Source organism: Triturus cristatus, chromosome 11, assembly GCF_964204655.1.
Source record: "Triturus cristatus chromosome 11, aTriCri1.1, whole genome shotgun sequence".
Classification (NCBI taxonomy): Eukaryota; Metazoa; Chordata; class Amphibia; order Caudata; family Salamandridae; genus Triturus; species Triturus cristatus.
Window position 1 is genome coordinate 584,956,423 of NC_140594.1, and position 15,420 is coordinate 584,971,842.

At 44.2% G+C, this 15,420-nt stretch overlaps 1 protein-coding gene across 10 annotated transcripts in view; it reads right to left on the reverse strand.

Moving 5' to 3' along the window:
• Positions 1-15,420, reverse strand: part of XPO7 (exportin 7) — a 598,229-nt gene that overhangs the window by 240,498 nt on the left and 342,311 nt on the right. For all 10 annotated transcript variants that reach the window (XM_085633849.1, XM_085633846.1, XM_085633854.1 and 7 more), the window contains 2 exons: positions 8,749-8,884; positions 1,097-1,170 (listed from right to left, as the gene is read on the reverse strand). In XM_085633849.1, coding sequence (XP_085489975.1) covers positions 1,097-1,170; positions 8,749-8,884 — 210 coding nt within the window. The remainder of the gene's footprint in view (positions 1-1,096; positions 1,171-8,748; positions 8,885-15,420) is intronic.

Below are 15,420 nucleotides of genomic sequence, written 5' to 3' on the forward strand. Positions count from 1 at the left end.
GCCTAAAGCACCTCTGTATCCGTCAACACAGGGCCGTGGAGAAGAGGAACAAAAGTGTTCATATGTCTCAGAGCATCGCAAGGCCTGTGCCCCTCCTCCACCCCCTGTTGGTTGAGGCCGACTACCCTTCCAGCCAGAGCCTGCAGCCTCTTTTTGCAGTGACCGATCACCATAGAAAACCATTGGGCTCCAGACGCTGTTTTGCACCCTGCACCCAGCCGCCCTCGTGCAGCTAGTGCTGCCTCGGACCTTGCCTACCACTCACCTTAACTCTTGGAGATTGGTCTTGTAAGTCGCTGTACTATATCTGTTTGCAGAACTTGTTCTTCCTTACATAGGATATCTTAGCAGAACTCAAAAATTGCACTGTCTACTTTTTTAACTGAAAAGAATATTTAAAAACGTACTAACCTGAACGATTTCTCTCTGATGCCTAACTATATATATAAAGATATGCGCTATTTTTATAAATTGGACTGGATCTCCTTTTTGAGTCATGTGTCTAATTTATTGACCATTGTGTGTCTTTTCAGATACCTTGCACTCATCTGTGTTAAGCCTAAGGCTGCTCGATCACACTACACCCTAACGGAGCGCTTTGGGATAGCCCAGCAAGCCCCTGTCCACTTATATGGGAACCCCTGGACTCTACACGGTATATCATTTTTTTGATCTATCACATAAATAGCCAGCTTCCTATGCTGGGAAAACTGGTGGGCCGTAAAACTTCTGCTCTATTATTTCTTTAAAGCAGAGAACATTTCAATTTGGCTATTCTTTGGGTCACTGGCCTGACACTTAGTTAACAATTTCGGGAAGACATGACATCTGGTTCTACTAACGCTGATTTTCTTCCAGACAGAGAAGTTGCCCTAGATATTTGCACTAGATACATGATAGCACCATAGTACTCTGTAACATACTCTGCAAAGGCAAGTTCAGTTGAGAGAAAAAGTAGGTCCAACATCACAATATTTACAAATATTTCAATGAGAATGCAGAGGATAGCATGTCAACAGCATCACTGCAAAATTCAAAATCCTCTAGGAGGAAAACAATAAAATGGTGAGATTTTCTTTCCAAAATAAAAACTTACATTTTGCCTATAAATACGCTCAGCACCATGGTCTCATCGTTTAGTCCCAGGACCTCAGATAGGCGTCGATACAGCTGGAAGGCAGGGCAAGACGGACAAAATGAGCGGAAGATTATTAAGAAAATAAAAACATTGATAGACATTTGTACATGTACCCCTGCAATGAGTGCCCGGCTGCTTGTAAAACTGGAATCTTGACTTTTTTACAGAAAATGTGAATAAAATTGGGATCTGAACTATCATACTTTGTTACAGTTTGAATTAGTCTTGAGCAAGGAAGGGCATGCTGTGCGGAGTATTTGGAGAGGTCCTGTATAACCAGGTCTGGTGTCTGCTTTACAGCCAGTCTCCCAGCTGTTAGACACATCACCTGAAGTCTCCAAAATGTGCTGGAGAAGTTGAAGTTCTGCACATCACTGGGAAGCCTGCCTCCTCAGAAAGGAAGGAGAGTGCCAAGCACTGCAGGAGAAGAGACTTTGCAGAGGAGGTGAAGCCAGCTGTGTGTCTGACATGAGCAACACCCAGAAGTTACTTACTGCTCTTGGGAGTGAAACCTGAGCCGATGTGATGAGGGTTCACACGGTCTGCTATTGCGGAACCCACAATGCAACGTGTAGAGAAATCAAGCCAAAATGTCACCCCATGCTGTCAAGCACCGCTTCGAAAATCAAAGAGTTAGTGCTTCCGACATTCCAGTGAATCCTAAAGAGGAGATGCCATCGGTACCAAATCAGACGTCGAGCCTGGCCCAGAGGACCCAGCTGGCAAAAGAAGCACTACTTGTACAAACCCAGCCATGAGGCTGCAACTGCCATGGAGTGTGCCCGCTGGGAAGCCCTGCAGAGCTGCTCCCCAGCTACAGCTCTATCCTCAGGAGACACCACTGCAGCGGTCCCATGTTAGCAGAGACGCCACTGACAGGGCTAGCCAGAGGAGTGCCCGCCATTGATGTTTGACTGAGACATCATGAGCAGCTAATAGGCCCTTGCATGAATTGAACTAGACAGTTCTGTAGAAGGAACAGTGACAGCTGCCTAAAACAATCCTTTAATTTGGGTACGAGCTATTGACTTGAACTGCTGCAACTGGGTAGAGACCTAGGGAACAGAATCTGTACTCCGTCTATGCCTATGACTATATTAGAATAGAATACCTATACACGATAACCTCTCCTAGAATGGGGAGAGGGACCATACCAGGTGGGTCCCTAAAACTTGGCATCATAGTAGTGTTTGCAATGTTGACAATCTTGCATCTGAGCCTCAATGCACGGTCTCGTAGCACGTTTTGCTGAGATAAAGTACTTTAAATAAAACAAATTACAAAAAAAAGCCCTGGGTAGGACAATGGATGTATTGTGTCTCTAATTTAACTGTTGAGTGATGAGCTCTTGCCCCCATCACTACCTTCTTTGAGAACCTTTAGACTTTTCACCCTCACTATCCTGAGAGTTCAGTGTGGAAAGGTTGTATTTGGTGCAGTTTGTAGATCCACAGTAGGACAGAACCCAGGACACTTGAATCAAATGACATCAACCACCATGGCCCAGTACCCCTTTTTATGCCCTGCGAAACCTCCCCACCCCCCCCAAACAGGTCCGGCATTACTTGTTGCTTACACAATACGTTTCAGCATTACCCAAGTAAAAAAAAATATGTATGTCAGAAGGAGGTTAGTCTGAACTGACCCTACTGGCATTTGCTCCTGTGAAGCCAAGTGTGTTAATCAAAAGACGCCATATTATGTCACTAAATAACAAGGTTCGTAATGAGGCTCTGAAGCCATCTCAAATTGATAAATGCAGTAAAGGAAAGGGATATGGGAGACTTGAATTGAAAGAGCAGCCTCAAAAACATGACAGCACACCCGTTGACAGAGCAGTTGTGAATAATGGGTAGCAAGGCTAAATTTGGCATTGAGTACCTAATTAACACGAACCTAGAGAAGAGCAATGCAACCTAGCTTTCAAGCACCATGGTAAGCAAGCTACTCCTTAAACAGCACTTGAGGAGCATCTGCCCCAAGGAAACACAATCAGCACAGATGCTTAGAGCAGTTCCTGTGGCATATTTGTAAGAGCTTATAATAGTCTGCCAAATGCCACCCTATGAGTGGCTGCACCCTGTCAAATTAAAGGCTGCTGCTTTAATCCACATACAGGACTAATAATGGCTTTTAAATCTGAGCTATTGTGCTGCTGTAGGCAGATCACATGTAGCTGGAACTCTCTGATGCATTAAATACCATGTATTAGCAACAAGAAACACTCATGAGCAGTTGCTTTATTAAAGAGTGGGAGGTTGCAATATCTCTGTGAAGACTAAATTCACATGCACATGTCCTATACTCACGGAGGACAGGCAGAGAGAGAACTGCAGTTTCTCTGACTTCAGGCAAGATGATCAGGAGGCTATCCTTTCCGCTCTACTCACAACTGCTAATTTTGACTAAATCACTAAGCAGTGGGTGGTGGGCTAATATTTAATTCAGTGAGGTGTTCTATCATTTGGCTCACATGCACATATCAATCATAAGGATTATGTAACTTACCCTATAAGCATCAATTCTTGGTATGTAGAGCTGTAGATTCACATGCTTTGCATACTCCTATCTAGTGTTGGGTCCGGATGCAAGTAGTTTTTCTTCGAAGAAGTCTTTTCCAGTCACGAGGTAATGCGACTCCTCTTTCGGTGATACTATGCATGGGCATTGACTCCACTGTTGATTGTTTTCCCGCAAGAGGGTGAGAATTGAGTAAGTAAGTGTAGTACAGACATGTCCATATGTGTACAATGTGAATAATAACTGCAACAACCATAGGTGTTCGGGGAGGAGAGAGGGCGCATGTGAATCTACAGCTCTATATACCAAGAACAGATGCTTACAGGGTAAGTAACAATCCGTTCAAATGCATGTGTGCTGTTGGTACACATGCTTTGCATAGACTATATAGCAGTACTCTCTCACAGAGGTTGCTAACCAGTGGGCATTGCAGTTGTCTGAAAAAGTGTTCTTAGCACTGCCTGTTCTACATTAGCTTTTTGGCGTGCTAATACATCTACACAATAGTGTTTGGTAAATGTGTGTGGTGTAGACCATGTAGCTGCCTTACAAATGTCAGCTATGAGAATGTTACCTAAAAAAGGCCATAGATGCTCCTATTTTACGAGCAGAATGTGTTCTAGGGGGTATAGACAAAGTTCCCTTGGCTTTAATATAGCATGTTTGGATACATTTAACGATCCATCTAGAAATACCAGATTTAGACATAGTTTCCCTTTATGAGGGAGTCAAATGCAACAAAAAGTTGTTTAGTGAAAATGTTTTGTTCTATTAATATAATAAATAATGTTCTTTTGACATCTAATGAATGTAGAGCTCCTTCTGCTACAGAATCAGGTTGAGGGAAGAAAACAGGTAACTCAACTGATTGATTAACATGAAAAGCAGAGACTACATTTGGAAGGAACTTTGGGTTAGTGCGAAGAGCCACCGTCTCTATGGAGTTGGAAGAATAGTTCTTCCAAGGTTAGTGCCCGAGCTCACTGACACGTCTTAGTGAAGTGATAGCAATCAAGAAAGCAATCTTCCAAGAAAGGAACTGCGGTCAGCAATTGTGCAATGGTTCAAAAGTGGACCTATAAGTCTTGTTAGAACAACATTAAGGTTTCATGCAGGCGCAACTTTTGGTGGTATCACTCTTTCAAGGCCTTCCATAAAGGCTTTAATAACTGGTACTCTGAATAGGGATAAGCGTTGTCTGTTCTGAAGATATTCAGCCACCGCTGCAAGGTGTAGGTGTATGGATGTGAAAGCAAGGCCTTCACATTGTAGATGCAATAAATAACAAATGCTGTGTTGTATAGATGCATCTAGTGGGTCAATGGTCTGTTTATTGCAATACAAAACAAACCTTTCTCTACTTAGCTGCTTTGTATGCTCTAGTGGTAAGTTTCCTTGCTTCCTTAAGAATGGTCATGCAATCTGGTGGTAGATTTAGGTATCCAAACTGACTTCAGGAGCCAAAATGCTTGGTAGAGCTCTTTGGGGTTTAGATGTCTGATTTCTCCATGGTTCTGGGTGCAAAGGTTTGAAGTGAAGCTTCTGGTGTGGAACTACAGGGAGTTCTAGTAGAGTGGTGAACCATGGTTAACGTGCACATGTGGTAGCCAGTAGTATTATGGTGAGAGATACTTGCTTGAGCTTCCGAACCAGAAATGGAAGAAGAGGGAAAGTCGAAAAAACATAAGCAAATATCCATCCATAGTGCATTACCTTTGGATAGAGGGTGTGGGAACCTAGAGGCGAAGTTAGGGCGTTTTGAGTTCTCTACTGTTGCAAAGAGATCTATTTGTGGAAACCCCCATTTGTGAACGTACGGCAAGAGGACTTGGGGGTGGAGTTCCCACTCGTGGACTTGTGGCCACATCCTGCTGAGGGCGGCAAATCCATTGTCCGTCCCTGGAAGGTGTTCTACTAGCAGTTGGATTTTGTGATATATTGCTCAATGCCAAACGGTCTGAGAGAGGCGTGATAACTGTAGGGAGCGTGTCCTCCCCCTTGTTTTTTGTAAATATTACATAGCTATCATAATGTCCATCTGGACTAGGACAACTTTCCTTTTCAGGTGAGGTCGAAATGCTTTTAGCGCAAGGTGAACAGCTTGAAGCTCTAGGTAGTCGATGTGGGGTGTTTGGTGTCTGGTGTCCCAGAGACCCTGAACTGTGAGATGTTGTAGATGGACACCCCACAGTGTGAGGGATGCGTCTGCTGTGAGCACGATCTGTGGAACTGAGTCGATAAGTGTGACTGAGTGTTTAGCATAGCTTCTAGATAGGGCTGTAGTTGTGAGGGTTGAAAATTGGATTTTTGTGCATTGACAGTGAATCCCAACTGATGTAGAAGATTTATGGTAATATGAGTGTTGTAAACACTTGTGGTGTGTATTGGCTTTGATGAGCCAATCGTCTAGCTATGGGAAGACATTAATTTGTTGTCTTCTTAGATGAGCTACAGCTACTGCTTGACATTTGGTTAATACTTAGGCTACAGTAGTGACTCTGAATGGGTGTACTTTGAATTATTAGTGCTTTCCTAACCATCACAAATCTGAGATACTTGCGATGTGCTGGGTGAATAGGAATGTGAAAGTATGCGTCCTTTAAGTTCAGTGTTGACAAAGTTGCCTTGCTGTAATAGTGGAAGCACCTGTTGAAGTGTGACCATATGGAAGTGTTCTGATCGTATGTAGAAGTTTAAAGGCATGAGATCCAAGATTGTCCGTAGAGAACTGTCCTTTTTTGGGGTTAGGAAGTAAAGTAAGTAAACCCCAGACCCTTGGTGTTGCATTGGAACTGGTGCGTTTGATAGAAGAGCTTGTACTTCTTGTTTGAGTAGTTGCTAGTATTCTAGAGAGTTAGTGAATACTGGGTGGAACACTGGGAGGATTGCTGGTGAGCTCTAGGCAATAACTATGTTGGATAATATCCAACACCCACTTGTCTGATGTTATTTCTCACCAAGTGTGAAGAAACTGATGCAGTCTTCCCCGAAAGGTGTATGATGGTCGAGGGGAATTGTTATTAAGTCACTGCTTGTTGCGAGATGGAGTGGCATGTGCTGGTGTGCTTCTACCTCTTCCTTTAAAATTGTTTCCTCTATAACCACCCTTGAAGAATCCTCTAGAGCAGGGGATTGAGTTTGGAGCATGTAGGAAGACGCTGTGTTATCCGTGGAGGTACTTTCTGAACCTCACCTATAAAATGAATGGCCGAAGGCGTCTCTGTTAGAAAGTGACTGAAGTGCTCACATGGATTTTGACACTGATGTTTCTTTTTTCATTTTTTCAAGTGCTTCATCAACTTGAGGGCTGAAAACATGTTCTTTGTTAAAGGGAGCATTTGTATTGTTTGTAGTATCTATGGTTTGAACCCAGAGAATCACAGTCATGCATGTCTTCCGAGGAGAATGCTGGTGTTAACTCCTCTGGCTGCAGTATCAGCAGCATCTAGTGCACACCTGATGAAAGAGATGGAAATTAATTTTGCCTCCTGCACTGTTCCTGCCCTTTTTTCTATGCTCCTCTGGGAGGTATTTAAGTAACTCCTCCATTTTGTCCCAGTGGGCCCTATCCTACCTAGTCAAAATATCTTGTGTATTGGCTATGTGCCAATGATTGGCTGATTGTGCAGCCACTCTTTTGCCTAATTCATCTATTAATTTAGACTCTTTGTCTGAAGGTGGTGCGTCAGCTAATGAAAGCTGCCCCCTAATAAAAATTAGGTCAGTTGGTGGAGAGTTGTATTTTTTAATCAAACCTGAGTATTATGATACATGCACGTACAGAGACATTTTAAAAATGTCATCAGCATGGTGCATCATGACTTTTAACATTGGTAGAGACTGTGTTGTTCTATGTGTGGTCCCCAATGTTTTTAAAATAAAAATATTTTTCTAAAGATGCTTTATGTAGATAGACCCCATGGTATGTAGCTGCCCTGGCAATTAACTCCTGGTATGAGGTGTTGTCATCAGGAGGTGAAGGTTTTGCAGGGTATAGATCAGGGTCAGTGTCTGTTGGAGGATCTACATTATAATCATTGAATGGATCTGGTGCTGGTGGCCCATAAGTATCATCCCCAGCCACTGTGTCGGAATCTGTATGAGGAGAACCCTGTGGTGTTATATCTAGAGGGTCTGAATATGGTACTTATGGTACAGGTGAAGATGGTGGAGGGAATGAGGAATGGGATGGAAGGGACTAGTAGCCATGTACTTTTTCCTTTTTAAAGGAATTTTATATCCTGTGTCTTATGGGATGGGAATCTTCCTTTTGGAGGATGGTGGTATTACAGGTTTTGTTGTAATATGGCCAGTGGTCCCGCAGGGTCTTTTTAGAACGAAATGACCGACGGGCATCACAGTCTTCTTTCCTGTGCTCGGAAAGAGAGGTACAGGTTACAGACCTGAAGGTCAGTGCAGGGATATTTAGAGTGGCACCAAGGGCAGAATTGGAACAGAGTCCGTTCGACTGCCGGATTACTCTAAGTTTTCCTCAAGTGGAAGTTAATCGAAACGGACAAGGCCCGAAGGCCGCGTTTGGAGTTTTCCAGATCCAACAAGGAAAGTTTTTTGCTTTTTGACACGCGGAGGATGGGAAATGCGTTCAAAACAATACCGACGAGGGTAGAGTGGATTGCACACCAAAGAAATCCCAAGGAACAGTCTCAACCCGGAACTCTGCAATACACATCCAAACCAGATAATGGAAAGAAAACATCCAGACCAGATAGTGTAAAGAAAACAATCTAACAATGGAGTTGATATCAATGCGCTGCATCACCGAAAGGAGGGGTCCCATTACCTTGTGAATGGAAAAGACTTCTTCGAAGAAAAACTATTTGCAAACATCCGGACCCAACACTAGATGGCAGGAGTAAGCAACTAGATGGCAGGAGCATGCAAAGCAAGTGTATCTACAGCACACATGCCTCGAACATATACATTCTCACTGACCACTCAAACTGTGAAGAATTAAAAACAACATAGGACAAATAACAATCCAACTGGCCATTACAGTCTGGTTAGAAGTGACATACAAATGCTCAATTACAGCATAAACAAACGGAGGATTCACAGTTGGAAGGCGCTACCTTGGATGACTTCTGCACTTGATCCCCAATATAGATCTTACGGAACTGCTCGAAAAAGCTCAGCATAGCGAGCTCTAGTTTCTCATTCCCAGCCTGAGCCAACCGCGAGTCTGTTAGGTTCATCAGCTGGAGAACCCTGCAGCAAGGAAAGAAAAAGTGAACATGTGTAAGCTACACTGAGCAACCAAGGAAAGTGACATTTCAGAAAATCCTGTGCAGCCTACACAGCCCAAAGCAATGCTAGTACACTAGAAATGCCATAACTATAAACAGTAGACTCCTATTGGTCTATCCATCAAGGACACACAGATGGGTCCTGTGATCAAGAGATGTGTTTTTCAAAAACAAGGGGGCACAAGAGCCGGCAGACTGTAATCCTGTCTCATGAATGGCTTTTACTTTTCATGTAACCATGCAACAAGACGGTAACAGCAGGTATGGTTGCCAAAAGCAGCAGAAATTTCATATGAGCACATACCATGACAGAACACTATGTAAAAGCTTATTCATGTGGTCCTGGAACAGTCAGTGGTTACTCAACAGTTCCCTTTAAAAGTATGGTAAATGCTACTTACCAGTATGCATCTGTTCTTGGCATGTAGAGCTGCTGCAGTCACATTATTGCATTAGATCGCCGCCTAGTGTTGGGTCCGGATGTTGCACGTTGTTGTCTTGGAAGAGTCTTTGAGGTCTCACGAGATAGGTGACTCCTCCCCTGGACTACAGTGCGCATGGACAGCACCTACATCGTCAGATTGTTTTTTCGCCATTGTGGCAAAGATGGAGGATAGTAATAGAAAGAAAGGTGTCCATGTAAATGTATCTAAGTAAGATAGTACTGCAACTGTGCTCGGCACCAGGGAGGAGGGTGGGCATGTGACTGCAGCAGCTCTACATGTCAAGAACAGATGCATACTGGTAAGTAGCATTTACCGTTCGAGGCATATGAGCTGCTGCAGTCACATTATTGCATAGACTGTATAGCAGTTCCTCCTCTAGTGGTGGTTACCGGTGTCAGTTGCAGAAGTCTGGAAAAGTGTTTTAAGGACAGACTGACCTACAGAAGCTTGTTGTTTGGCTTGCACATCAACACAATAGTGTTTAGTGAAGGTATGTATGGTAGACCATGTAGCTGCCTTACAAATGTCTTCTAAGGGGATATTCCCTAGAAAAGCCATGGATGCCCCCATTTTGCACGTGGAATGTGCTCTTGGGGGAATAGTTAAGGTGAGTTTAGCTTTTTGATAACATATTTGTATGCAATTAACTATCCATCTGGCTATCCCTGCCTTTGAAATAGGGTTACCCTTATGAGGTTGACAGAAAGACACAAACAATTGTTTTGTATTCCTAAATGGTTTAGTTCTGTCTATGTAGTAGAGTAGAGCCCTTCTGAGATCCAGTGTGTGGAGTGCTCTTTCAGCAACTGACTGTGGTTTTTGAAAAAAGACAGGTAACTCAATTGATTGGTTAATGTGAAAACTAGTTACGACCTTTGGTAGTAATTTAGGTTTTGTTCTGAGAACTACCTTATTTTGATGTATTTGCATGAAAGGTTCTTGAATTGTTAGTGCTTGCAATTCACTCACTCTTCTGAGTGAAGTGATTGCTATTAGAAATGCCACCTTCCATGTTAGGAACTGTAATTCGCAAGAATGTAGAGGCTCAAAGGGTGGACCCATAAGTCTAGTTAGTACAATATTAAGATTCCAGACTGGGGAAGGTGGAAATCTTGGAGGGCTTATTCTTTTGAGCCCTTCCTTAAATGCCTTAATGGGTGGTATTCGGAAAAGAGACAAGTGTTGTCTGTTCTGGAGGTATGCTGCAATAGCCGCTAGGTGTAATCTTATAGATGAATATGCTAGATTACATCTTTGTAAGTGTAGTAGATAACAAATTATGTTTTGTACAGAAGCGTCTAGTGGATTGATTTGATTATTTTGGCAGTAAATAACAAATCTTTTCCATTTGTTTGCGTAACAGGCTCTGGTAGTGGGACGTCTTGCCTCTTTGATGATATTCATACAATCAGGAGGCAGGTTAAGGTATCCGAACTCTAAGACTTCAGGAGCCAGATTGCTAGGTTCATTTGATTGGGGTCTGGGTGTTGTATCTCTCCATGGTTCTGTGCGAGTTGTTTGAGAGAGGTGTAGTTTTTGATGAGGGACTACAGAGAGTTCTAGGAGTGTTGTGTACCATGGTTGTCGTGCCCATGTGGGAGCAACTAGGATCATCGTAAGTGTCTGTTGCTTTAGTTTGCGTACCACTAATGGAATGAGTGGGGTTGGTGGAAAAGCGTATGCAAATCTGCCTGACCAGTTCATCCATATCGCATTGCCCTTTGACTGCGGGTGTGGGAACCTGCCGGCGAAGGATGGGCATTTTGCGTTTTCCTTTGTGGCGAACAGATCTATGTCTGGGTGTCCCCATGTTTGAAAGAATGGGAGTGGGACTTCTGGGTGAAATTCCCATTCGTGGATCTGTTGACTGTGTCTGCTCAATAGGTCTGCAATCTGGTTGTTTACTCCTGGGAGATGTTCTGCTAGAAGATGGATGTTTTGTGGAATGGCCCATCTCCATATACTTTGCGCTAGTTGTGATAGCTGCAGAGAGTGTGTCCCCCCCTGTTTCTGTATATAGAACATTGATGTCATATTGTCCGTCCGGACTAGAACAGTTTTGTTGGCTATGTGTTTTTGAAAAGCTTTCATTGCTTGAAAGATTGCTAGTAATTCTAGATAGTTTATGTGGTGTATTTTTTGGTGCGGTGTCCATAGACCTTGCACTGTATGTTGAAGCAGATGGGCTCCCCACCCTGTGAGTGATGCGTCCGTTGTCAACACTACTTGTGGGACTGGCTCTTGGAACAGTCGTCCTTTTGAAAGGTTTTGTGTGTTCCACCACTGCAGAGAGCGATGGGTACGACTGTCTACCAACACTAGGTCTTTTAGTTTCCCTTGAGCCTGGTTCCGTTGTGTTGCTAGGCATTCTTGTATGGGACGCATTTGTAGCCGAGCATGTGGGACTATGAATATGCAAGATGCCATCATGCCTATGAGTTGCGTAAACATTCTTGCTGTCAAAAGAGTTTGAGGTTGGAATTTTAGGATCATTGCTTGAATGTTTTGTATTCTGGCTGGAGCTGGGTAAGCCTTTGCTACTGTGGAGTCTATAGTTGCTCCCAGATACTGCTGTATATGGGAGGGTTGTAGATGGGATTTTGGGTAGTTGAGGGACAATCCAAGGTTGTGTAATAGATGGATTGTGGTCACTGTGTGTTGCAGGCATTGTTGATGTGATTTGGCTTTTATCAGCCAATCGTCTAGGTATGGAAACACATGAATATGTTGTCTCCTTAGATGTGCTGCCACTACTGCTAAGCATTTTGTGAACACCCTTGGTGCTGTTGTTACTCCGAAGGGTAGGACTTTGAATTGGTAGTGCTGTCCTTGCACTACAAATCTGAGGTATTTCCTGTGTGTAGGATGAATAGGTATGTGAAAATATGCATCTTTTAGATCTAGCGTGGCGAGAAAGTCGCCTTGCTGTAGTAGTGGTGGTACTTGTTGGAGTGTGATCATGTGGAAATGATCGGAGTGTATATATTGATTGAGGGGACGAAGGTCGAGAATGGGCCTGAGGGAGCCGTCCTTTTTGGGGATTAGGAAATAGAGACAGTAAACTCCCTTCCCTTGTTGTTGCAGAGGAACTGGTTCTATCGCGTGCTTTTGTAGCATTGCTAAGACCTCCTGTTGTAATAGTATGGTATGTTCCTCCGACATTGGTCTGTGTTTGGGTGGTATGTTGGGTGGGGTAGATGTAAGTTTTAGACAGTAACCAGAATGGATAATTTGCTTCACCCACCTGTCTGTTGTGATGGATTCCCAGACAGGTAGGAACTGTGATATTCTGCCTCAGACTGGTGTTAAGTGGTCTGGAGGCAGGTGTAAGAGGTCACTGTTTGGGAGTGGTGGAGGTACGGTTGTTGTGGTTACCTCTACCTCTGCCTTTAGTATTGTTTCCTCTATATCCTCCTCTGCCTCTGGGAAATGTGTTTTGGGAGGTAGTTTGGAAAGTTTGAGAGGTTTGTGTATTATTTCCTCTCCCTGTACCTCTATAGGAGGATCTACGAAAGGAACGTTTGGATTGGTAAAACTGCAGTGCACCCATAGATTTAGCGGTGTCAGTATCCTTTTACATTTTGTCTAATAGGACATCCGTTTCCGTCCCGAACAGGAAATCTTGGTTAAGGGGTTGATTGAGAATAGTGGTTTGCACCTCTGGTTTGAAACCTGATATGCGAAGCCATGCGTGTCTCCTCAACATCACGCTTGTATTCACTGTTCTAGAGGCTGTGTCAGCTGCATCTAGAGCACACTTTATTGAAGCATTAGTGATGAACTTTCCTTCTTGGATAAGGTCATTTGCCTGTTGTTTATATGGCTCAGGGGGATGTTGTAGTAGCTCCTCTAACTTGTCGTAATGCGCCCTGTCATATCTAGCTAACAAGGCTTGTGTGTTAGCTATTCTCCAGGTGTTGGCTGCTTGTGAAGCTACCCTTTTCCCAGATGCCTCTAGTAGTTTGGACTCTTTTTCTGGTGGTGCAGCGTCACCAGTGGTTTGTGAGTTAACCCTTTTTCTGGCATTAGCTACTACTAGAGAATCAAGCTGTAGTTGACCCTTGATGTATGTAGGGTCGGAGGGTGCTGCTCTATATTTCTTTTCTACCCTAGGGTTGAGTATTCTAGCCCTAATTGGGTCTTTGAATATTTCTGGTGCATGTTTTAAAACTCCTTTGAGCATGGGTAATGCGCGTACACTTCTTTCTGTGGTTGGGAAGGTGTCCAGCAAGAAATCCTCTTCCATAGGGTCAGCATGCATATCTACCCCGTGGAAATTAGCAGCTCTGTCTACCAACTGATGGAATGCAATGGTGACGTCAGGAGGGGATGGCTTTGAAGGATATGGTGTGGGGTCTAGAATAGGTGGGTTATTGTCCGGTGAATATGGGTCTCCCCATGTGTCCTGGTTGGGATTTGTGTCATCAGGATCTACATAAGGGTCTTGTGGATCATTATTTATGTCATCATCTGGGTCCCCATCAGGCTGTTGAGGCATGGGAGGTGTGTATGGCACATAAGGCATAATAGGAGAGAGAGGAGGAGGAGTAACAGGTCTAATAGGAGAAATAGCAATGTCTTTCCTTTTAAGAGGAATAGGAGAGGGTAAGGCAGGAGGAATTTTCCTTTTGTGGAGCACCATATGACCTGTTTTAGGGTCAATGACGATTTTTCCCTGTTTTGGATCGTCAGGATCCGGATAAAACAGTTCCTCCTCTGTATTTGTTGGTTTCGGCACCGAAGATTTGTGGTTTTTCTTATTGGGAGTCGAAGGTTTTGTAGGTTTCGGCTTCGACTTGTTTGGCTCGGGAACCTTGTTTTTGTTCGGTTCGGGAGCTTTATGGCCCTCGACGTCCTTTTTCGGATCGACCGTTTTCTTGGGTTCGATCTGTTTTTTAGGCTCGGTGACCTTTTTTGGAGTCGTTTGTCTTTTTCGGGTCGATATTCTTCTTGGGTTCGACCGTTTTCGGCTCGAGATGCTTCGGCTCGACGTTTTTGGGAACGGTCGAGTCTCTCGGTACCGGAGCCGGAGTTGGTGCCGTATGTATTTTTCTCGGTGCCGAAGGCATTTTTGGTGTTGGGAGATGCGGTTTGCTCGGTCCCGAGCTACCGGAAGGCTTTTCTATTATCTTCGGAGCCGGGCCAGAGGGCGGGGCTTCCGAAGGGATTTTTCGATCGTGACGAAGGCCTTGTGGCGATGTCTTGACCGGAGCCTTATGTGGGGTGATTGGGACAGGGGGTTCGGTACTCACGTGCTGGCCCGCTGGGATTGGGTCATCCGAGTCCGATTCTTCGACTGTGACGAGTTGTAGGTCGTCCAAATCCTCGGCATCTATGGGGTCGTCGAAGATGTCGTCCGGTGCCTGTGCTGCTGCTTGTTGATGCATCGCTTGTCGATGGGCCCTCCGGTTCCTGATTGTCTTTTTGGAACGGAAGAGTGCGCAAGCTGAACAGTCTTCTTCCTTATGCTCCGGAGATAGGCATCTGTTGCACATTGGGTGATGATCCGTGTGTGGGTATTTAGCACCGCACTGGGGGCATTTTTTGAAAGGGGTCCTTTCCATGGGCCCGAGGCCCACGTGGCGTCGATAGGCCTGGAGGCCTGCGCCGATGAAAATATGGGAAATAAATTCTTGTACAGTTGTAGGGTACCGACTGGAGAGCAATCCCGTCGAGATACTTTTGATTTGCTATGAATAAAGTTGAAAACTTCGGAGTCGAAGTTGGCGTTGCAGAAGTACATCCGAACCCGATGGTGGAAAAAAACAATCTGACGATGGAGGTGCTGTCCATGCGCACTGTAGTCCAGGGGAGGAGTCACCTATCTTGTGAGACCTCGAAGACTCTTCCAAGACAACAACGTGCAACATCCGGACCCAACACTAGGCGGCGATCTAATGCAATAATGTGACTGCAGCAGCTCATATGCCTCGAACTGTTATTTACTACTGATGTCTTGGGCCAACAATGCTAGTACACTCCAATTGGATAACCACGGTACGCTTTGCAAGCATCAGCAAATCATACTCAATATCCAGTATATGCTTTATTT